The sequence below is a fragment of the Tamandua tetradactyla genome, chromosome 17 (genome assembly GCF_023851605.1).
Source record: "Tamandua tetradactyla isolate mTamTet1 chromosome 17, mTamTet1.pri, whole genome shotgun sequence".
NCBI lineage: Eukaryota > Metazoa > Chordata > Mammalia > Pilosa > Myrmecophagidae > Tamandua > Tamandua tetradactyla.
Window position 1 is genome coordinate 36,980,973 of NC_135343.1, and position 23,885 is coordinate 37,004,857.

Consider the following 23,885-nt stretch of genomic DNA (forward strand, 5'->3'; position numbering starts at 1 on the left):
AAATTTTCATAGACAAACGCTGAAAGAATTTGTCAACAAGATACCACCCTACAAGAAATACTAAAGGGAGTTCTGCCAGTCGAAAAAAAAAAAGACAGGAAAGGGAGATCTGGAAGCGGGCACAGAACTGAAAGATAGAAAGAGAAAGAGGGGAAAAGAAGATATAAACCTGACAAATAAAATCCAAAGGATAAAATGGTGGATTCAAAAAACGCTTTTACAGTAATAACTTGGAATGTTAACAAACTAAACTTACCACTTAAAAGATACAGATTGGCAGAATGGATTAAAAAATATAAACCAGCTATATACTGCTTACAAGAGACTCATCTTAGAAACAAGGACACAAATAGGTTGAAAGTGAAAGGATGGAAAAAGATGTTCCTTACAAGTTGTAACCAAAAGAAAGCAGAGGTAACTATACTAATACCAGACAAGCTAGACTTTAAATGTAAAGACATCATAAGAGACAAAGAAGGACAATATATATGAATAAAAGGGACAATTCATCAAGAAGAAATAACAATCATAAATGTTTATGCTCCCAATCAAGGAGCTCCAAAGTATGTGAGACAGACTTAGGTAAAACTGAAGGGAGTGACAGATGTTTCAACAATTGTGCTGGTTTGAAAGGATGTAGAGACCCTAGAAAAGTCATGTTTTAATCAAAATCCCATTTTGTAAAATGGCAGAATGATCCCTATTCCATACTGTATGTTTGAATCTGTAATTACATCATCTCCCTGGAGATGTCTCCCAATCAAGAGTGGTTGTTAAGCTGCATTAGAGTTGATGTGTCTCCACCCATTTGGGTGGGTCTTGGCTGGTTTACTGGAGTCCTATAAAAGAGGAAACATTTTGGAGAATGAGAGATTCAGAGAGAGCAGAGAATGCTGCAGCACCATGAAGCAGAGAGTCTATCAGCCAGCTCTTTGGAGATGAAGAAGGAAGATGCCCCCAGGGGAGCTTCATGAAACAGGAAGCCAGGAGAAGAAGCTAGCAGATGACTCCGTGTTTGCCATGTGCCCTTCCAGCTGAGAGAGAAGCCCTGACGGTGTTCACCATGTGCCTTCTCACTTGAGAGAGAAACCCTGAACTTCACCAGCCTTCTTGAACCAACGTATCTTTCCCTGGAGGCCTTTGATTGGACATTTCTATAGACTTGCTTTAATTGGGACATTTTCTTGGCCTCAGAACTTATTAAATTCCACTTTTTAAAAGCCATTCGTTTCTGGTATATTGCATTCTGGCAGCTAGCAAACTAGAACAACAGTAATAGTAGGAGACTTCAATACAACACTCTCCTCTATAGACAGAACAACCAGACAGAAGATCAACAAGGGAACAGAGAAGCTAAACAACTTGATAAATGAATTAGACCTAAGAGACATGTATAGGTCATCACACCTCAAAGCACCAGGATATACATTCTCCTCTAGTGCTCATGGAACATTCTCCAGAACAGATCATATGCTGGGGCACAAAACAGGTCTTTATAAATTTAAAAACATTGAAATTATTCAAAGCACTTTCTCTGATCCCATGGAATGAAGCTGGAAATCAATAACCACCAAAGAACAACAACTTTCACACATGTATGGTGATTAAATAATACACTCTTAAACAACCAGTGGGTCAAAGAAGAAATTGCTAGAGAAATCGGTAGCTATCTGGAGACAGGTGAAAACAAGAAAACAACATGTCAGAACTTATGGGCTGTGGCATGTTCTGAGAGGGAAATTCATTGCCCTAAATGCCTATCCTAAAAAAGAAGAGTGAGCAAAAATTGAGGACCTAACTGCTTACCTGGAGGAATGTGAGAAAGAAGAGGAAACTAACCCCAAAGCAAATAGAAAAAGAGAAATAACAAAGACTAAATTAGAGTTAAATGAATGGGAGAACAAAAAGACAACAGAAAGAATCAATACAACCAAAAGTTGGTTCTTTGAGAAAATCAATAAAACTGATGGACTACTAGCAAGGCTAATAAAGAAAAAAAGAGAGAGGATGCAAATAAACAAAATCAGAAATGAGAGAGAGGTCATTACCAAAGACCCTGAAGAAATAAAAAAAAAATCATAAGAGGATACTATGAACAACTATATGGCAAGAAACTAGACAACTTAGATGAAATGGATAAATTCCTGGAAACACATGAACAAGCTACACTGACTCAAGAAGGAATAGAAGATCTCAACAAACCAATCACAAGTAAAGAGATTCAATCAGTCATCAAAAATCTTCCTATAAAGAAAAGCCCAGGGCCAAATGGCTTCACAGGGGAATTTAACATCCTTTTCGGATAAAAACACTTCAAAAGGTAGGAATTAAAGGCAATTTCCTCAACATGATAAAGGCATATATGGAAAACCCATAGCCAGCATTGTACTCAATGGAGAGAGATTGAAAGCTTTCCCCTTAAGATGGGGAACAGAAAAAGGATGCTTTCTGTCACCATTGTTATTCAACATTGCACTAGAAGTTCTAGCTAGATCAGTCAGCTAGGACAAAGAAATAAAAGGCATTCAAATTGGAAAGGAAGAAGTAAAACTTTCACCATTTGCAAATGACATGATACTATACTTGGAAAATCCTAAGACATCTACAACAGTTACTTGAGCTAATAAACAAATTCAGCAAGGTAACAGGGTGTAAATTTAATACACAAAAATCAGTAATGCTTCTATATACAAGCAATGACCTGAGGAATCAATTAAGAATAACATTCAGTTCAAAATAGCAACAAAAAAATCAAGTATCTAGGAATGAACTTAACTAGGATGTAAAGGACTTGTACACAGAAAACTATATAACATTGCTAAAAGAAATCAAAGATCTAAATAGGTGGAAAGACATTCCCTGCTCATGGATAGGAAGGTTAAATATAGTTAAGATGTCAATTCTACCCAAATTGATCTACCAATTCAATGCAGTACCAATCAAAAGTCCAACAACCTACTTTGAAGACTAGCAAAAACTTGTTACCAAATTCATCTAGAAGGGAAAGAGACCCCAAATAGCTAAAGCATCCTAAAAAAGAAGAATGAGGGCCACCGTGGCTCAGTAGGCAGAGTTCTCATCTGCCATGCTGGAGACCCGGGTTCAATTCCTGGTACCTGCCCATGTTAACAACAACAACAACAAAAAGAACAACGCAGCGGGGAGACTGAATTGACACTTCCTGATTTTAAAACTTATTATAAAGTCACAGTGATCAAAATGGCATTGTACTGGCACAAAGACAGAAGTACTGACCAAAGGAATAAAATCAAGAGTGCGGAAATAGACCACCAAATCTATGGTCAAATGATCTTCGACAAGGCTCCCAAATTCAGAATTTTTTCAATAAATGGGCATGGGAGAACTGGATATCAATAGCCAAAACAATGAAAAAGGACCCTTACCTTACACCCTACAAAAATTAACTCAAAGTGCAGCAAACATCTAAATATAAGAACCAGTACCATAAAGTTCCTAGAAGAAAATGTAGGGAAGCATCTTCCAAACTTAGTAAGTAGCTTCCTAAACTTTACACCCAAAGCACAAGCAACAAACAAAAAAATAAATAAATGGGAACTCCTCAAAATCAAATGCTTTTGCATCTCAAAAGGCTTTGTCAAAAAGGTGAAGAGACAGCCAACTTAATGGAAGAAAAAATTTGAAATCACACATCGGATAAAGTTCTGATATCCAGTATGCACAAGAAATCATAAAACTCAACAACAACAGAATAAGCAACTCAATTTTAAAGTGAGCTAGAGATATGAATAAACATTCTTCTGAAGAGCAAAAATAGATGGCTAACAAGCAACATGAAGAGATGTTCATTCTCATTAGCTATATGGGAAATGCAGATCAAGACTACAAAGATATAACCATGTCACATTTATAAGAAAGACTGCTATTAAACAAACAGGAAACTACAAATGCTGGAGAGGATATGGAAAAATTGGGACACTTATGTACTGCTGGTGGGAATATATAATGGAAGACAGTTTGGCGGTACCTTAGGAAATTAAATATTGAGTTGCCTTATGACCCAGCAATACCACTACTTGGTTTATACCCAGAAGAGCTGAAAGCAGTGACACAAACAGACATTTGCACACTGATATGCATAGCGGCATTATTCATAATCACCAAAAGGTGGAAACAATCTAAGTGTCTATCAACAGACAAGTGGATTAACAAAATGTGGTCTATACATGTGATTTATGCAGCAGAACCACATGACAAGATAGATGAGCCTTGAGGACATAACGCTGAATAAAATAAGCCAGACACAAAAGGATAGATACTGCATGATTCCACTTTGATGACCATGGTAAAGATAAAATCAGAGACGTATAATACAGCATATAGGGGACTAGGGATACACAGAAGCTTGAGATGGGTGAACAGTTAGCTAATGAGATTGAATTTAATTGTAAGCGCAGACAGAAGTGAAGGCAATTCACTAGTGGGTCTATAAGTAATACTACTATATTGAAGGTGAACATGATTGAAAGGGGTTGTATAGACTCATGCATCCCACTGATTAACACTACAAATATAAATAAGTTCTTGCATGAACTACTGCAAAGATATGAATTTTGTACAAAGAATGTATAAGTTCAGGTTATGGGGGGAAAATGCTGATGCATGCTATTGGCTATGTTTAACAGGAAAACATCAACAGTACCACAGCAATACCAGAGATACATATTTGTGGGAGGGACAAAAATTAAGGGGAGGTTTGGATTTTCTATTTGGTGAGGGTGTGTTTATTGGCTAGCTTTCTCTTGGCAACAATAGAATTATCTAAAATTGATGGACTCTTGACCTTTGGATGTTATACATGAGGCCCAAAGATGGAAGTGGCTGAAAGACATACTGACTGAGAAGTAGATTGCTAAACAATGGTGTATACATATGATTGAACATTGTGCTGCTACAAAAAGGAATGAAGTCATGAGGCATGCAACAAAGTGAATGAACCTGTGGGACATTTGGTGATGCAAAATAAACCAGAAACAAAACAGCAAATATTGTGTGATCTCATTTACAAAATACTTATAAGAAACCCAGGGCCTAGACGGTACACTCATAGTAGTCACATTTAGTCTCAAGTGGTAATTTCTGGATTTTGAGGGGCTGTTTTACATAGGTATACCTGGTATTCAGAGATATGAACAAAGCCAATCAGGTTAGGATTAAGGTAATTCAGAATACAGGGGTAAGGAAGACATTGCATGTATTTTAGAACTTAACCTACTCACTGAAACCAAAGAAGAAAGGTTTATTTTTGCCCAGAACCTAAATTTTCTGTAGCACATAATCTAACTCAACCTGTCTAGTTAGATTATTCAAACAATCCAAACACAAGGAGCCCAGAACAAGAATGAGAGGCTTTAATTCTGTATAGTTTAATGTAATGCCTGGATACATTCCAGAGTATATTAAGCACATAATCAAAAAGTGTTGGCAAAGTCCCCTGAGGGATGGAAGAAAAATATGAAACTATTAAACTTTACTACCAGGGAAACCCTGGATACTGTGGCAAACATTAGGAACACCCAAATCAATAGGTCAAGCCCTTGATCTTGAGGCTTACTCTTATGAAGCTTAAGTAGGTAGCAGAGAAGATTAGTCTACCTATAGGTATGCCTAAGAGCCACCTCTGGATGACCACTTTTGTTGCTCAGATGTGGCCTCTCTCTCTAAGCCCAACTCTGCAAGTAAAATCATATGACATCCAGGGATGAAAGTTTCCCTACAGGTGTTGGAGATGACTCCCAGAGATGAGTATGGCCCTGGCAATGTAGGACCAACAATGCCATCCTGACCAAAAGATGGAAAAGAAGTGTAATTAATAAAGTATCAGTGGCTGAGAGAGTTCAAATAGAGTCGAGAGGCTACTCTGGAGGTTGCTCTTAAGAAAACCTCAGTTACACTGCTACTATCATAATTTGAGAAACCCCAACCAAAACCATTCCTGCCAATTCTAAAGAATACCCAGGGCATTATATAAAATTCTACAAAGGTTCCATGCACTAGGGTAACTTTTCAGAAACCTACAACCTCCAGATGGGTCCCTGGACCAGATATGTACTGAAATTCAGAGGAGGCAGCCTTTCCAGAACATCAACTAGTTCCATCCCCTACCCCATATTATCAACAGCCACTTGCAACATGAAAAAGTTACAATGGCAATAGCCCAAATACCTCTAAAGAGTGAGAGAAAGATATGGTAAAGTTATATAGAGAAGGTGTGGTTTAACAATTATGAGTGCTGAATCAGTATATTGATATTTCTTTTGGTCTCCAGAACCTTAGAACAGCTAGAAACAAAAACCTAAAATTATGGAATTGTAACCCATACTAAACTCTGAAACCTGTCTACAACTAATTGTTGCAATGTACTTTGAAAGTTATTGTTTTTGTATGTATGCAATTTTTCACTAAAAAGAAAAATATATATATAATAGAGAAGTAAAATTTAACAAATGAATATGACTGTTGAATCAATATATTGATATTTCTTTGGGTCTCCAGTGTCTTGGAGCAACTAGAAGAAAAAATGAAAAATTGTGGAACTGTAACCCATAGCAAATTATAAAATCTGTTTTAGAACTACTTGTTAAAATGTAACTGGAAATTTATTGCTTTTTTGTACATATGTTATTTTTCACAATAAAAAAAGTTACAAAAAGTATGAAAATTTAAAAAAAAAAAATATTCTACAGAAGTAATTGTTTAAATGGCCCAAATGTGAAAATGAGCAATCATTTCACTTATGACATAACACTGTTGAAATACCAAGCATATATATAATAATTCAATTTAGTTTAACTTATTCAGAACCCGGAAGTGGAGCAACCACTAAAAGAAATTACTGACAAAATGTTGGTTAATTGTACACTATACTATGTAGAGGTTCTATATATACAGAAGTACAATAATAAAAGTACCTGATAATGTGGGGATATAAAAGAAAAGTTAATGAGCAATCAATAGAGATGTGCTATTAATCACTACCAATGGGTGGGATTAACATGTTTGGTAGTAATATACATTGGCACACACAATCACATTCTATAGAACTTTCCCCATCCTGATTAGAGAGCTTAGCATTGCTAAGATATTTCTATGTCAATAAGATAAAGCCATGTCATAGACCAGTATCAAAGTCCCTCAGATAATTTATCATAGTACTCAGGAGATGTTGGGGATGACAACTAGCACATTACAATACAAAATTGACACTTGATAACTCAAAGAATATAAAATTTTATATTTTAAAAATATAAAATTTTTACTTATACTCAGTAATCCCCACTGACTGTCTTCTTAAAATACAGCTATTACATTTTGGTAATTACAATCAATGTGTACTATGTTCTCTGAAATCTTTTCTTCTAAAAAATGCTGTGTGACATGTTCTTTTTCCTTATAGTGAGTGGTTTAATATTAAGAGGCTTGATTAAAGAGATATAATGTAATGAAAGATCCATGATTGGATCCCAGATGGAAAAATGAAATAATAAAAAAATCTTGGAACAATGTGAATATGGACTTTTTTTTTTTATTAAGAAGTAGGATAACTTTTATTTAGCTGAGAAACTATTCTGGATAGTCTCAAAAGAGAACTGAATTTTTTTTTAAATATTTAAAATGTAAACCTTAACAAACAAACACAATCATTCTTGACATACAAACATTCTATACATGGTGGACAGTGTATCACAATATCATTATGTAGTTGTGTATTCATCACCATGATAATTTTTTTATTGTAAAAATTATTTTTATTAAATGTTTAATGAAAAGAAACAGGAATAAAAAGAATAAAGAAAAATAAAATTAAAAGAAATAGGAAGAAAAATGATTACTTGGGGATAATCATTTAACGCTTTGGTATACAACCTTTCTAAATATTTCCTTTTTGTCTATATTCTTATTTGGATTGATAATTATGTGGATTTACATAAATGAAATCATACCATTCATCTTTTACATACTATTTTGCTCAATCATATGACCTGATATCTCTTTTCTTTAAATTAATTAATTTTTTATTTATGATACATAACCACGTAAAACCAACATTCTTATCATATGATCATTCCATTCTTGTTATATAATCAATAAATCACACTATCATCACATAGTTGTATATACATCATCATGATCAATTGCTAGAACATTTGCATCAATTCAGAAAAAGCAATAAAAAGAAAACAGAAAAAAATCCATACATACCATATCCCTTAACCCTCCCCTTCACTGATCACCAGCATTTCCATGTATTAAATCTATTCTAACACTTGTTTCCACCTATTATTTATCTATTTTTAATTCTTATGTTTTACTTATCTGTCGATAAGGTAGACAAAAAATAAGGTAGACATCAAACACAAGGCTCTCACAACCACATAGTCACACTGTGACAGCCATACCATCATACAATTATCTTCAAGAAACATGGCCACAAGAGCACAGCTCCACATTTTCAGGCAGTTCTGTCCAGCCTCTCCATTACACCTTAACTAAACAGGTGATATCTAATGTGTTAAGAATAAACTCCAGGATAACCTCTCGACTCTGTTTAGAATCTTTCAGCCACTGACACTTTATTTTGGCTCATTTCGCTCTTCCCCCTTTTGGTTAGAATATTTTCTCAATCCCTAGATGCTGAGTTCCAGCTCATTCTAGGATTTCTGTCCCATGTTGCCAGGAAGGTCCACACCCCTGGTAGTCATGTCCCACGTAGAAAGGGGGAGGGCAGTGAATTTGCTTGCAGTGTTAGCCGAAAGAGAGAGGCCACATCTGAGCAACAGAAGAGGTTCTCTTGAGAGTGACCCTTAGGCCTAATTTTAAGTAGGCTTAGCCTATCCTTTGTAGGATTAAGTTTCATATGAACAAACCCCAAGATTGGAGGCTCTGCCCATTGCTTTGGCTGTCCCCACTGCCTGTGAGAATATCAAGAATTCTCCACTTGGGGAAGTTGAATTTTCCCCCTTTCTCATCATTTCCCCTAGGAAACTCTGCAAATATATATATTTTTAAATCACTGTTCAAATCACTCTGGGATTTATCTGGGCATCACTCTGGACAAACCCACAAAATCTCATGCCCTACGCAAGGTTCCAAGTACTGTGGTGTTCAATTAAACTGTCCACATAAGTTATAATAGCAAGTGCACAAGTCAAAATATAAATTTTGTACCAAATAAATATTTTTTGCTGTTTCACACATACATTAAAGTTTTAAAATATTAATTACCATCTATTTTCAACACCCTGCAATAATGACATTCCTTTGTTCTTCCTCATGCAGAAACATTTTTAAATTTGCACATTTAGTCACTATCATTATACTCTCTAGGAATTCCTAGATTATACCATCTCAGTCTTCATTGTCTATCTTTCCTTCTGATTCTATTTGTGCTACCAGGCCTTTACCCTCTGTCATTCTCACATTCAGTTTCATTCAGTGTTCTAACATTATTGTATTACAGTTAGGTAGTATTGTGCTATCCATTTTTGATTTTTTACAATCAGTCCTGTTGCACAATCTGTATCCCTTCAGTTCCAACTACCCATTATCTACCCCATTTCTATCTTCTGATGACCTCTGTTCTTAACTGAAATTATCCAAGTTCATTCCTTAATGTTAATTTATATCAGCGAGACCATATAGAATTTGTCCTTTTGTTTCAGGCTAATTTCACTGAGCATAATGTCTTTAAGGTCAATCCATGTTGTTACACGCATCATGACTTTATTCTGTCTTACAGCTGCATAATATTCCACCATATGTATATACCACAGCTTGCTTAGCCACTTGTCTGTTGATGGACATTTGGGCTGTTTCCATCTCTTGGCAATTGTAAATAATGATGCTATAAACATTGGTGAGCAAATGTCCATTTGTGTTCTTGCCTTCATGTGCGCTGAGTAGATACTTAGCAACGGTAAAGCCAGACCATATGGTAATTCTATACTTAGCTTCCTTAGGAACCACCACACTGCCTTCCACCGCGGCTGTACCATTTCACATTCCCACCAACAGTGAATAAGTGTGCCTCTTTCTCCACATCCTCTCCAGCACTTGTTGTTTTGTTTTATTGATAATGGCCATTCTGGTGGGTGTGAGATGATATCTCATTGTGGTTTTGATTTGCTTTTCCCTAATAGCCAGGGAAGTTGAGCATCTTTTCATGGGCCTTTTGGCCATTTGTATTTCCTCTTCTGAGAAGTGTCTGTTCATGTCTTTTTCCCATTTTGTAATTGAGTCATCAGTCTTTTTGTTATTGAGTTGAACAGTCTCTTTATATGTTCTGAATACTAGACCTTTATCTGATATATCATTTCCAAATATTGTCTCCCATTGTGTAGGCTGTCTTTTTACTTTCTTGACAAAGTTCTTTGATGCACAAAAGTGTTTAACTTTGAGAAGTTCCCATTTATTTAATTCTTTCTTCAATGCTCGTGCTTTGGGTGTAAGGTCTAGGAAACCACCTCCTATTATAAGATTTATAAGATATTTCCCTGCATTTTCTTCTAACAGTTTTATGGTCTTAGATCTAATGTTTAGGTCTTTGATCCATTTTGAGTTAATTTTCGAATAGGGTGTGAGATATGGATCCTCTTTCATTCTTTTGCATGTGGATATCCAGTTCTCTAGGCACCATTTATTGAAGAGACTTTACTGTCCCACGTGAGTTGGCTTGATTGCCTTATCAAAGATCAGTTGTCCATAGATGAGAGGGTCTATATCTGAACACTCCATTTGATTCCATTGGTCAGTATATCTATCTTTATGCCAGCACCATGCTGTTTTGACCACTATAGCTTCCCAATACGCCTTAAAGTCAGGTAGTGTGAGGTCTCCAACTTCATTTTTCTTTCTCAGGATATTTTATAGCTATGCAAGACACCCTGCCCCTCCAGATAAATTTGGTTATGGGTTCTTCTATTTCTGAAAAGTAGGGTTTTTGGGATTTTAATTGGTATTGCTTTGAATCTGTAAATCAATTTAGGTAGAATAGACATCTTAATTATATTCAGTCTTTCAATCCATGAACATGGTATGCCCTTCCATTTATTTAGGTCTTCTGTCATTTCTTTGACAATTTCTTGTAGTTCTCTTTGTATAGGTCTTTTGTCTCTTTAGTTAAACTTATTCCTAAATATTTTATTCTTTTGGTTGCAACTGTAAGTGGAATTCTTTTCTTGATTTCCCCCTCAGATTGTTCTTACTTGTGTATAGAAACACTACAGATTTTTGAGTGTTGATCTTGTAACCTGCCACTTTGCTGTACTCATTTATTAGCTCTAGTAGTTCTGCTATGGATTTTTCGGGGTTTTTGACATATAGTATCATATCATCTGCAAACAGTGAGTGTTTTAATTCCTTCTTTCATATTTGATGTCTTGCATTTCTTTCCCTTCTCTAATTGTTCTGGCTAGAACTTCCAACACAATGTTGAATAACAATGGTGATAGTGGACATCCTGGTCTTGTTTCTGATCTTAGGGGGAAAGTTTTCAGTTTTTTCCCATTGAGGATGATGTTAGCTGTGAGCTTTTCATGTACTCCCTTTATTATGTTGAGGAAAATTCTATTCCTATCCGTGGAAGTGTTTTCAACAAGAAAGGAAGTTGAATTTTGTCAAATGCCTTTTCTGCATCAATCGAGATGATCATGTGGTTTTTCTGCTTTGCTTTGCTGATATGGTGGATTACATTAGTTGATTTTCTTACATTGAACCATCCTTGCATACTTGGGATGAATCCTACTTGTTCATGTATAATTTTAATGTGCTGCTGGATTTGATTTGCAAGAATATTGTTGAGGATTTTTGCATCTATTTCATTAAAGAGATTGTTCTCTAATTTTCTTTTTTTGTAATATCTTTGTCTGGCTTTGGAATGAATGTGATGTCGGCTTCTTAGAATGAGTTAGATAGCTTTCCCTCCTCTTTAATTTCTTTGAAGAGTTTGAGCAGTATCGGTATTAATTCTTTCTTGAGTGCTTGGTAGAATTCAAATGTGAAGCCATCTGGCCCTGGACTTTTCTTTTGGGGGAGCTTCTTAATGACTAATTCAATTTCTTTATTTGTGATTGGTTTGTTGAGGTCATCGATTTCTTCTCAAGTCAATGCTGGTTGTTCATGCCTTGCTAGAAAGTTGTCCATTTCATCTACATTGTTGAGTTTATTAGCATAAAGTTGTTCACAGTAACCTCTTATTACTTCCTTTATTTCTGTGGGGCCAGTTGGTATGTCTCCTCTTCCATTACTGATTTTATTTATTTGCATCCTCTCTCTTCTTCTTTTTGTCAACCTCCCTAAGGGCCCATCAATCTTATTGGTTTCTCATAGAACCAACTTCTGGTTTTGTTGATTTTCTCGATTGTTTTCATGTTCTCAATTTCATTTATTTCTGCTCTAATCTTCATTATTTCTTTCCTTTTGCTTGCTCTGGAGTTAATTTGCTGTTCTTTCTCTAGTTCTTCCAAGTGGACAGTTAATTCCCCGTTTTTTGATCACTTTTGTTTTTTGATATAGGTATTTAGGGCAATAAATTTCTCTCTTAGCATTGCCTTTGCTGCCTCCCGTAAATTTTGATATGTCCTGTTTTCATTTTCATTTGCCTCAAGATATTTACTGATTTCTCTTGTTATTTCTTCCTTGACCCACTGGTTGTTTAAGAGTGTGTTGTTCAGCTTCCACATTTTTGTGAATTTTCTGGCACTCTGCCTATTATTGATTTCCAACTTCATTCCTTTCTTATCTGAGAGAGTGTTTTGTATGATCTCAGTCTTTTTAAATTTATTGAGACTTGCTTTGTGACCCAGCAAGTCTATCCTTGAGAATGATCCATGAGCACTTGAGAAAAAGGTGAATCTTGCTGTAGTGGGGTGTAATGTTGTATAAATGTCTGTGATATCTAGCTCATGTATTGTATTATTCAAATTCTCTGTTTCTTTATTGATCCTCTGTCTAGATGTTCTGTCCATTGCTGAGAGTGGGGAATTGAAGTCTCCAACTATTATGGTAGATGTATCTATTCCCTTTTCAGTGTTTGTCTCATGTATTTTGGAGCATTCTGGCTCGGTGCATAAATATTTATGATTGTTATGTCTTCTTGTTGTACTGTTCCTTTTATTAACACATAGTGTCCTTCTTTGTCTCATTTAACTGTTTTACATTTGAAGTCTAATTTGTTGGATATTAGTATAGCTACTCCTGTTCTTTTCTGATTGTTATTTGCATGGAATATCTTTTCCCAACCTTTCACTTTCAACCTTTGTTTATCCTTTAGTCTAAGACGTGTTTCCTATAGACAGCATATAGATGCTGTCTATATAATCCATTCTGCCAGTCTATGTCTTTTGATTGGGGAGTTTAATACATTAACATTGAGTGTTATTACTGTACGGGCAGCACTTTCTTCTACTATTTTGCCTTTTAGATTTTATATGTCTCATCTCATTTTTCTTCTTTTTATCTTTACTGATAGTCTTCATTCCTATACTCTTCTCCACACCTCTCTCTCCTGTCTTTTCATATCTGTCTCTAGTGCTCCCTTTAGTATTTCTTACAGTGCCAGTCTCATGGTCACAAATTCTTTCAGGGAATATGCGTCTGCAAATGTTTTAAATTCCCCCTCATTTTTGAAGGACAGTTTTGCTGGATACAGAATTTTTTGTTGGCAGTTTTTCTCTTTTAGTATCTTAAATATATCATCCCACTGTCTTCTTGCCTCCATGGTTTCTGCTGAGAAATCTATGCGTAATCTTATTGGGCTTCCCTTGTACGTGAATTGTTTTTCTCTTGCTGCTTTCAAGATTCTCTCTTTCTCTTTGACATCTGACAATCTGATTAGTGAGTATCTTGGAGTACATCTATTTGGATCTTTTCTCTTTGGGGTAAATTGCACTTCTTGGATCTGTAATTTTAAGTCTTTCATAAGAGCTGGGACATTTTCAGTCATAATTTCCTCCATTAGTTTTTCTCCTTCTTTTCCCTTCTCTTCTCCTTCTGGGACACCTACAAGACGTATATCCGTGCACTTCATGTTGTCATTCAATTCCTCTGCTCATATTTTTCCATTCTTTCCCCTATATTTTCTTTTGTTTGTCAGATTTCAGATGTCTCGTCCTTCAGATCACTAATCCTATCTTCTGCCTCTTGAAATCTGACATTTTTTTTCATTTCTTCTATTGTGCCTTTCATTCCCATAAATTGTGTGATTTGTTTTTTCAGACTTATGATTTCTTCTTTTTGTCCATTCCTTGCCTTCTTGATATCCTTCTTCAATTCACTGATTTGATTTTTGATGAGGTTTTCCATGTCTGTTCATACATTCTGAATTAATTGTTTCAATTCCTGTATATCATTTGAATTGCTGGTTTGTTCCTTTGACTGGGCCATTTCTTCAATTTTCCTAGTATGATTCTTATTTTATTGCAGGCATCTAGGCATTTAATTACCTTAATTAGTTTATTCTGGAGATTGTTTTTACTTTGTTTTTTAGGATTTTCCTGCTGGATGACTTTGTTGTCTATCTGTTCTTTGACATTCAGTTCAGCTCATTCTAGTCCTCTAGCTTAGGTGTTGTTTAATAGATCAGAATTTTTCAGCTCTTGTTTTCTTGTTTCTTTCCCTGTCTGTATGGTGCCTTTCCCCCACCCCTTAGGAGGGTCTACTTAGGTATTATAGATTTTCCCAGACCAAACTGGTCTCCTCTTATGAAGAAAGTTAATCTGTGTCAGTTTTCCCTGAGGGTGAGAACCAGCAGATTAAAAGGCTTTCCTATGAAGTCTCTGGACTTTGCATTTTTCCTATTCTGCCCAGTATGTGGCGCTTCTCTGCCTGCAGGCCCCACCAGCATAAGGTGATGCAGTACCTTGAACTTCAGCAGACTCTCCCTGCTGGGGGCATGGTGGAGACAGAGGAGAGGTTGTAGGATGGCTTTAATCGCTTCACTTTTCCAGATCCTGGAGGTCTGAACTCCTTGAGGGAGGGATTCTACCTGGCTGGGCCACACCCCTCTCCTGGGGAAGGCACAGGCTCCAGACAAGCACTCAGACAAGCTTAATTCTGCCCATGCCTGGGGCAGGTGGAGCCCGAGAAGCCATGCAGCTGTATCCAAAGAGTAATCAATCCATAAAAACACAGCCACAAAAGAGAAAAAGAAAAATCCTTTTAGGAGCAGGACCCCATTCCTCAGGTTTGCCAATCAAGAGCTTAAGTTGGCACGTTGCTCTGTGTATCTCCAGGTCCTATGTGCCCCCTCTTTTCCTGCAGGGCCCAGACCTTTTCAGATCCAAAAAACCTGTTTCTTTTCTTTTTTCTTTTTCTGTCAGCCCTTCCCCCTCTGTGCCAGGGCAAAAACCAGCGACCTCCACTTTTACTGGAGGTTCAGCTGAAGTGGGGGCCTACTTTTAGTAGTCAGAATATGTTAATTCCACAATTGGAGTTTTGTTGCACTCAGCCCCTGCCACTAGTAAAGTCTTTTTTTCTTTCCCCTCTGGGAAGTAGCCTGTGGGGGAGTGGCACTGGCCACCATGGCTTTGGGGAACTCACAGTTTTGGGGGTTTTGCAGCTGATGCAGCTGGTCCAGACTGGGGTATGCTGTGTGTCTGGTCACTGACGGCCCCAGCAGTTGTTCTGTACTGTTCCTGGCTATTTACTAGCTGCTCTGGAGGACGAACTAAATTCCGCACCTTGCTAAGCCGTCATCTTGGCTCCCACCCCCACCATGATCATTTTTTTTTTTTTAACATTTACATCTCTCTAGCAAAAGAAAGAAAAAACTTATATACATACCCATACCACTTACCCCTCCTGCCACTGACCACTACTATTTCAATCTACTCAATTTATTTCAACCTTTGTTCCCCCAATTTGTTTATTTTTTATCCATATTTTTACTCATCTGTCCATACCATAGATAAAAGGAGCATCAGACACAAGGTTTTCACAATCACACAGTCACACTGTAAAAACTATAGCATTATACAATCATCTAAAAGAAATATGGCTACTGAAATGCAGCTCTACAGTTTCAGGTACTTCATTCCAGCCTCTCCATTACATCTTGACTAACAAGGTGATATCTATTTAATGCAGAAGAATAACCTCCAGGATAACCTCTTGACTCTGTTTGGAATCTCTCAGCCATTGACACCTTATTTTGTCTCATTTCACTCTTCCCCCTTTTGGTCAAGAAGGTTTTCTCAATCCCTTGACGCTGAATCTCAGCTCATTCTAGGATTTCTGTCCCATGTTGCCAGGAAGGTCCACAACCCTGGGAGTCTTGTCCCACGTAGACAGGGGGAGGGTGGTGAGTTTGCTTGCTGTATTGGCTGGAGAGAGAGGCCACATCTGAGCAACAAAAGAGGTTCTCTTGGGGGTGATTCTTAGGCCTAATTTTAAGTAGGCCTGATTTATCCTTTGTGGGGTTAAATTTCATGTGAACAAACCCCAAGACGGAGGACTCAGTTTATTGCTTTGGTTGTCCCCACTGCTTGTGAGAATATTAAGAATTCTCCACTTGGGGAAGCTGAATTTTCCCCCTTTCTCACCATTCCCCCAAGGGGACTTGGCAAATACTTTTTTACTCACTGTTCAAATCATTCTGGGGTTTACTGGGGCATCACTCTGGACAAACTTACAAAATCTTATGCCCTATTCAAGGTTTCATGTACTTATGGTATTCAATTCAGCTGTCCACATAAGTTATATTAGGAACTGCACTAGTCAAAATATAAATTTTATACCAAATAAACATTTTTTGCTTTAGTCTCACACATAAGTTAAAAATTTTAAATATTAATTACCATCTATTTTCAACACCCTGCAGTAATGACATTCCTCTGTTCTTCCACATGCAAAAACATTTTTTAACTTGTACCTTTAGTCACTATTATTATACACTCAAGGCATTCCTAGATTATGAATATGAACTTTTTGTTAAAAAAAAATATGGTTATCACGTTAACTTTCTAGAAAAATTAAGTGTTTGGGATAGATTTTTGAGTGTTTCACAATGTTGCATCTCTAGATACCTGGAGAGATTCAAGTATCAAAAAACCCAAGAGGAAATACTGCTGCATAATATTTAATGCAAAGTAGACATTATAATATTTCTTTTTCATATAAAACAAATCATCCCAAATTATACATATTATCTAAATATTCTGAAGAGATTTGAATCTTATTTAAAACCAAGGCATCTTTAAGAATATTACAAAAATATAGAAATTGCATTTGATTCCTTAGGTAACATCTTATGTAATTCCTATGCATATTTCTTACATATATCTAGAAATTTTAGGGATATTCTAGGCAAAATGATAATCATATTCACTTACCTTAACTCTCTGTAGGAAAATAGTAAATTTAGAGAAAATGTCTTTTAATAGATCAAACCACTGGAGAAAATTCAACATTCTCATCTGATCTGCAAGCCTAGGGAAAAAAAACACAAAAATAATGATTGTCTCTGGGCAATATAAAACCTGTAAATCAGAGAAAACTATATTAAATCTTTCTAGTAAAGAAAGAAAAAAATGTAATTTCATCTAGATACCTATTTAAAATTGTAGAATTTTGAGTGAAGAGGTCTACCACCAAAAAACTTCTTGTTTAAACATCTTTAAGATTAGTCTAATCAACTTTACTAACATAGGACCCATATCATACAGTAATTCCACTGAAGATATTTTGTAATCACTGGATGAATGAAACAGAAAAAATAAACTAATTTTGGATAAAGGTGGAGAAGATATATTCTAGAATGAACATAGGTACATAACATCTCCCCCAATAAATTTAATAAGCTACTTTTCTAACTAAAAAGTACTTGCCACATAAAAAAGGTAATAGGGCATGGTGGCTCAGAGCATAGGCTCTGGAGTTGCACTGCCATAGTACAAGTTCTAGCTCTGCCATTCACTAACTATGGGACCCTGGGCAAGTGACTTAAATCTTCTATACCCCAATTTTCTCATCTTAAAATGGAAATAGTATCCTAGAATATAGTAAGCAGATAATCAAAATGTATTGGCAAAGTCCCTTGAGGGATGGGAGAAAGAATATGAAACTATTAACCCTTACCATTAGGGAATTCCCTGATTACTGTTTCAAACTTTAGGGACTACCCAAATCAATAGGCCAAGCCCTTGATCTTGAGGCTTACTCTTGTGAAGCTTATGTAGGTAGCAGAGAACCTTAGCCAACCTATAGGTATGCCTAAGAGTTACTTCTGGAGGACCTCTTTTTTTTTTTTTTTCACATGGGCAGGCACCGGGAAATGAACCCAGGTCCTCAGGCATGGCAGGCAAGCACTCTTACCTGCTGAGCCACCATGGCCCTGGAGGACCTCTTTTGTTGCTCAGATGTAGGCCTCACTTTATAAACCCAACTCTATAAATGAAACACTGCCCTCCCCATTATGTGGGACATGACATCTAGGGGTGAAGTTCTTCCTGGTGACGTGGGAGATGACTCCCAGGGCTGAGTAGCAAATATTATTATTTTTATCACTTACAATCAATAGCTTCAAGATGAAAGATTTAATGCAAAATAGATACTTTGTAGTACTAAAATGATTTATTATGCTAAATTTTTAATGAATGCTTCTGTAGCTAGAAGTTGATTCTCAAAGATATTTCTATTGTTGAAAGAGAGGAAATTCTCTACTTAAAATTCCCCAGTGAAAAATAAGAAAAAAAATGACTGACTCTCCATGTCCATGAGGCCTCTAACAGAATCCCAATGACTTATTACTAATGATTCTCCCATTATTATGGTTGCCTTCAACTGATTCTGAAACAGAATTTTCACTAGGTAATAGCATGGAAGTTAAAATTCCACAATCCCTATTTTCTGGGCTTGGTCATAGTTTTCCATACTGATATCCATATCTTAAAGCAGTTATTAAGGCAAGATAGCTATATGAATGAGAAATTCATAGTTGTAAAATATTTCTCTCTATTCTCTCAAAGTAAAGAAACAGGAATTGCAAAGGTGAAAACAAAAAAACAGACCTAAAAATACTCAGAGAGAAAATGAGAGGGCTACTACCCGAACAATTAAAAATCATTCACTCAAAACTTTTCAAAGCCCAGTTAGAAGGTGAATTTTAATTATATAGCTAAATAATTAAAATTTAACACTTGCTGTACCCTGTAATGAATCACCCTCCATTCTCCCCTTCCATATCTACATTCTATCACTCTCCACCTGCTCCCTTCCCTAGAAGGCTGTCAGGCTGGCTTTGCCCATTGAGGAGCCCTTCCAAGACTGGAAGGAAAGGTACTTACTCCACCAGCTCCCTCCCTGAGGGGCTGCCTCAGGATAACTATGTCCCTCCACTGAAGGTCACAGCTTTCCTCAACTACTCCAGCTACAGGTCTCTTTCCCCTTTTGAATTCTGTTAATTACTCTCTCCCCTTGTCTTTTAAAATGGACAATTCACTTGTGGTTTTCCTACCTCCTGCCTATAACTTAGTAAATAATTCTTTAACTAAATCCTAAAATTATTCTAATTTGCACGTGTCATATTTTCCCTGACTGATAATCCCCAATCTACATAGATATACTTACTTTGCAACAACATCTGTGTCTATTTCTTCTATTTGTGAAATTTTAGTAATCACACACTGCAAAATTTAAGAAAAAAAATTAATCTGATTGTCTTTAGAATCCTAAGAACACCATGTTCCAGTTTTACATTAAAAAAGGACTCACTGATAACACCCATTTTACCAGGCTTCTATTGTATCTGTTATACATACCTTAAGGTGTTTGAAAAAACTACAGCATTACTTTTACACTATTAAATAATTATTTCAGAATATGTATAACCATAATAATTTAAAATCTACTACTATTTAAAATAGCTTAAAGTCATACAGCAGAAAAACAAAACTATAATACTTAGTAGCAAAGTATAAGCTCCATATTAAAATCCTCAAAAGGAATTCATTTTGGAAGTTACACTTCCTTGCATTACACCAACAGTTTAAAGATATTTTTAAAATATGCTTAAACTTCAGAAGTCTGGGAATTAAAACATAAGAGTTAAAAAATTATCAAAGTGTAACACATACAGAAAATTGTACAAATAATGCTTACAGTTCAGTAATATTTTACAAATGAAAAACATCTGTATAACCAGAACTGAGTTCAAGATACTGAACATTATTAGAACCCACAAGCCTCTCTCCTATTCCCCTCCCAGTCACTCCTTCTTCCCAAAGGAAACTACTGCTTTTTTCTAATACCATAGATTTAGTTTTGCCCATGGCTGAACTTTGTATAAATGAAATCATAAGTATACACTCTTTTGTCTTGCTTCTTTCATTCCACATTATGTCTGTGATATTCATCCATGTTGTAGCATGCTGTTGATTTATTCTCATAGCTGTATTGTATAAATATACCAGAATTGTATTTATCCTTTCTACTGTTGATAGAATTTGGGTTGTTCTTTTATAATTACAAATAGGGCTGCCATGAACATTCTTGTACTATCTTTTGTGAACTTATGTATGTAGTTCTACTGGGTAAGTACCTAGGAATAGAATTGCTGAGTCATAAAATATGTGTATGCTTGGTATTTACAAAGTGGTTGTACTGATTTAAAACACTGTTTTAATCAGTGTTTGAGAGAGGGGTTGAAGAAGGCGTGACTACATCTCTTTTTGCTTATTTTATTTAAAGATTAAAAACTCACATGTTCAACCCAATGATGATGATCAATTAATCTAGTAAATATATATAACATTATGTTATCTCAGTGAATGAGATTTATCCAAGCTAAAGAAGTTAAAACAAAGATCAGGGAAGACAAAAAAACACAAGGATTTTAGTTAATAATTACAATTTCTCATAGGTCAGAGTAAAAAGAAATGAATATTTATCTACTGCTGGTGAGAGTACACATTGGTAAGATAATTTTAGATAGTATTTAAATTTAAAAATTTAAAATTTAAAAATACTTTGCACTCTCTAACCAATGCTTCTACTTCTGGGAATCAGTTAAGAAAATAGTCTTAAATGTGGAGGGAAAAAAAGGCTTTCTATCAAAGATGTTTGTTGCAGTGTATTTACGGTATCAAATGGAAGACAACCTAAATATTCAACCCAGAAGAAAGGTTAAGTAAATGTTGGTTTAATCAACCTAGTAGATAGAATTTTATATAATCATTAAAAATCATGTTTCTGAAGGCTTATATAACAGGAGATAATGCTTTTATTATGGTTTATATGTACAATTCAAAACCATATATACAGTATAATAGCAACAACGAAAACCATCAGTAACAATCTACATATAGTAATATTCTTAAAGTGGTAATCTTTTGGCTGGTCCAGCTGGTTTTTCCCTTCTATTTTTCTAGATTTTCATTTTTAAAATAAATGAGCAAATAATAACCATTATTTTACTACATATATATTATTAGGATAATGTAAAAAAATTTTCACAGAAGATTCTAGACCAAAATATATCAAATAACATATATAGTTACCTGTTTAATGATATTCTTTGCAGTAATAATCATTTCTTCACCATAGAGTTCTAAAAAATTGAGTTTTCTTTGTTTTAAAAGTCCAAATACAAGGGATACTAGCCTTTCCTAGTAAAATGAAAGAATATGTAATTTCACATTTAAAATATGAAATAATCTCATTTAGAGGTAGAAATATTCAGCATCAAGGGTTTTATTGCTTGATCCTCAGATGTCTATCCTTACTAAGATATTTTTGTAGAAATCTGAAAAAAAACAACCCTTCCATAGCAATCCTGTTGTTTAGATTTTTGGAGTCAACACTCTGAAACAACTAAATTCTATTCCACCTCAGTAGTTCAAATGAAGCTAGTTTGAGAGCAAAGCAATACAAACATTGCTTTAGGCTAGTTTCAACAAATAGAAAGTATCCCTCTTAAACCCTAACTACCAATAAATACTCCACAAGTCCCATGATTTTTAATTAGTGATTAGGAAGAATGGAATGATAACCTGAACTCTTAATGAGAAACTGACTGCTAACATGTACAAAAATCTCTTTAACTACTTAAGTTCGCCATGAGAATTTTTTGGATTTGTCACTAATTTTTGGCAAATGTCAGCATTGAGATGTTACCACATACATGAAGCCTGGATATGATGCATTTGTATATGAACATGCATAAACATAATCCTGACAGGTACTCAGCAAATTTGAATGACTGATAAAATTACTGTATTAAGTGATCACTTTTTATAAAAGAGAAACCCAAGTGTACACATGGAATATAAATTAATTCTTTAGCCATATTTTGAACTTGGCTTGTAAGCTAAAGACTTTATTTAACTTCTAGTTAAGCTATAAAATTATTGTATTCTCTAATTTCATAGGATACAAAACAATTATGGGGCTTGCTAAGGTAACATAGGTTGTAAAGAATTTCACAGGTCTGATGGACCTTGAAATTTAATACAATTTTGCTTAATATAATCTAAGAATGTGTTCCAAAGCTGTTAGAATTTAACACTAACAATGATATTAATTTCATTCCACAGTTCAAAACACATACCTCTTCTAAAATTTGACAATCATCTTCCAGTGGTCTATTTAAGTCACTATGAGAATAAGTAGAAAATTCTGCAATCATCATTTTATCTATCAGTTTTTCTAATTCACAAAGCTGTGATCCCAAATGCCTACAAAGGAAGAGAAAAATATTATATATTCATTAAAAAAACACAAATTCACTTCATGGTCAAGGGAACTAGTAGGTAAAACTTTTCTAGTTGATAGTACCTATGCAATAATAAGCCGTCTACATAAGAGTCTCTTAACTGTTATCAAACTAAATAAGATAATTCCACTAAATCTTCAGAATTCTACTTTTCTCTTCATATCCTTAACCTTGAAACAGCAAAATATATTCTAGAAAACCTGGTTACCTGGTGAATTTTAGGACTCATTTTCATAGACAAAAATATTCAGGTGATTTAAATCCTTTCCGCATAAACCATTTACTGCATATCAATGCCTGTAGTTCCCCAACCACTCTAATTAAGTACAGGAATCTATTGTGTGCCAGCCCTGATCTGGTGTAAATATCTGAAGAGCTTCAGGTTCTAACTGACTCAATTCACTTTCTGATGAGCACTTTGAATTACTGAGGACAGTCCTCAGGTCATTCAACTAAACGTGATTAGAACATAAGGCTGTGAAAATAAAACAATACTGAGTTGTATCTGATCTATGACCACCTTTTTCCCACAAAAGTTCCTTTTACGTCTACCTCTAGTGGTTTCAGATTCTAGCTATGCTTAAAATGAGGAACCTTGGCTGGGGAGAGTTGGGGTGGTAAAGGCAGGTATTACTAAAGGTTTTTCTTTTAGAAACTTTTCTCTAGAAAAAGAGTATACCGCCTAAATGACAAGAATGGTCCCAAATAGTCCCTGCTCTTAAAGAAGAGTACCTTCATATAAAAAGGGATTTTTGTCATTGAATTTAATAGCTTCATAAAAACAATGGACTGAAGAAACCCAGATAATCAAAATGATCTACAGGACTTCAAAACTTAAAAGCAATATAGACAAGTGGGAAATCTGTTTCTACCCCAAAACAAAAAACATTTTCAAAAGCTCTATCTTTTGAGGCAATTTTTAAAACAAACATTTGAAAAAATATATACTAAATTTACTTGAAAAACAATAAATCCTTAATGTGGTTGTCTTTACCAAAAAAGACCATTTGTGGCACAATTTTTAAAAATTAGTTGAAAGCACAAGACCTTTTAAAACATATCCACTGTTCTCCTTTTATAAATATCTGGTAAGTAAGTGCAGTGATAATTTTGAAATACTCCTGATAAGTGAAATAACATA

At 35.3% G+C, this 23,885-nt stretch overlaps 1 protein-coding gene across 3 annotated transcripts in view; it reads right to left on the reverse strand.

Annotated features, from left to right (window-relative positions):
• VPS54 (VPS54 subunit of GARP complex) overlaps window positions 1–23,885 on the reverse strand; it is a 177,840-nt gene that overhangs the window by 65,699 nt on the left and 88,256 nt on the right. For all 3 annotated transcript variants that reach the window (XR_013164300.1, XM_077134375.1, XM_077134374.1), the window contains exons 8-11: window positions 22,580–22,706; window positions 21,531–21,638; window positions 19,603–19,658; window positions 17,367–17,463 (exon numbers count right to left, since the gene is read on the reverse strand). Coding sequence is in view for 2 of the 3 variants with exons in the window: in XM_077134375.1 (XP_076990490.1) it covers window positions 17,367–17,463; window positions 19,603–19,658; window positions 21,531–21,638; window positions 22,580–22,706 (388 nt within the window). In the remaining variant the exon portion in view is untranslated. The remainder of the gene's footprint in view (window positions 1–17,366; window positions 17,464–19,602; window positions 19,659–21,530; window positions 21,639–22,579; window positions 22,707–23,885) is intronic.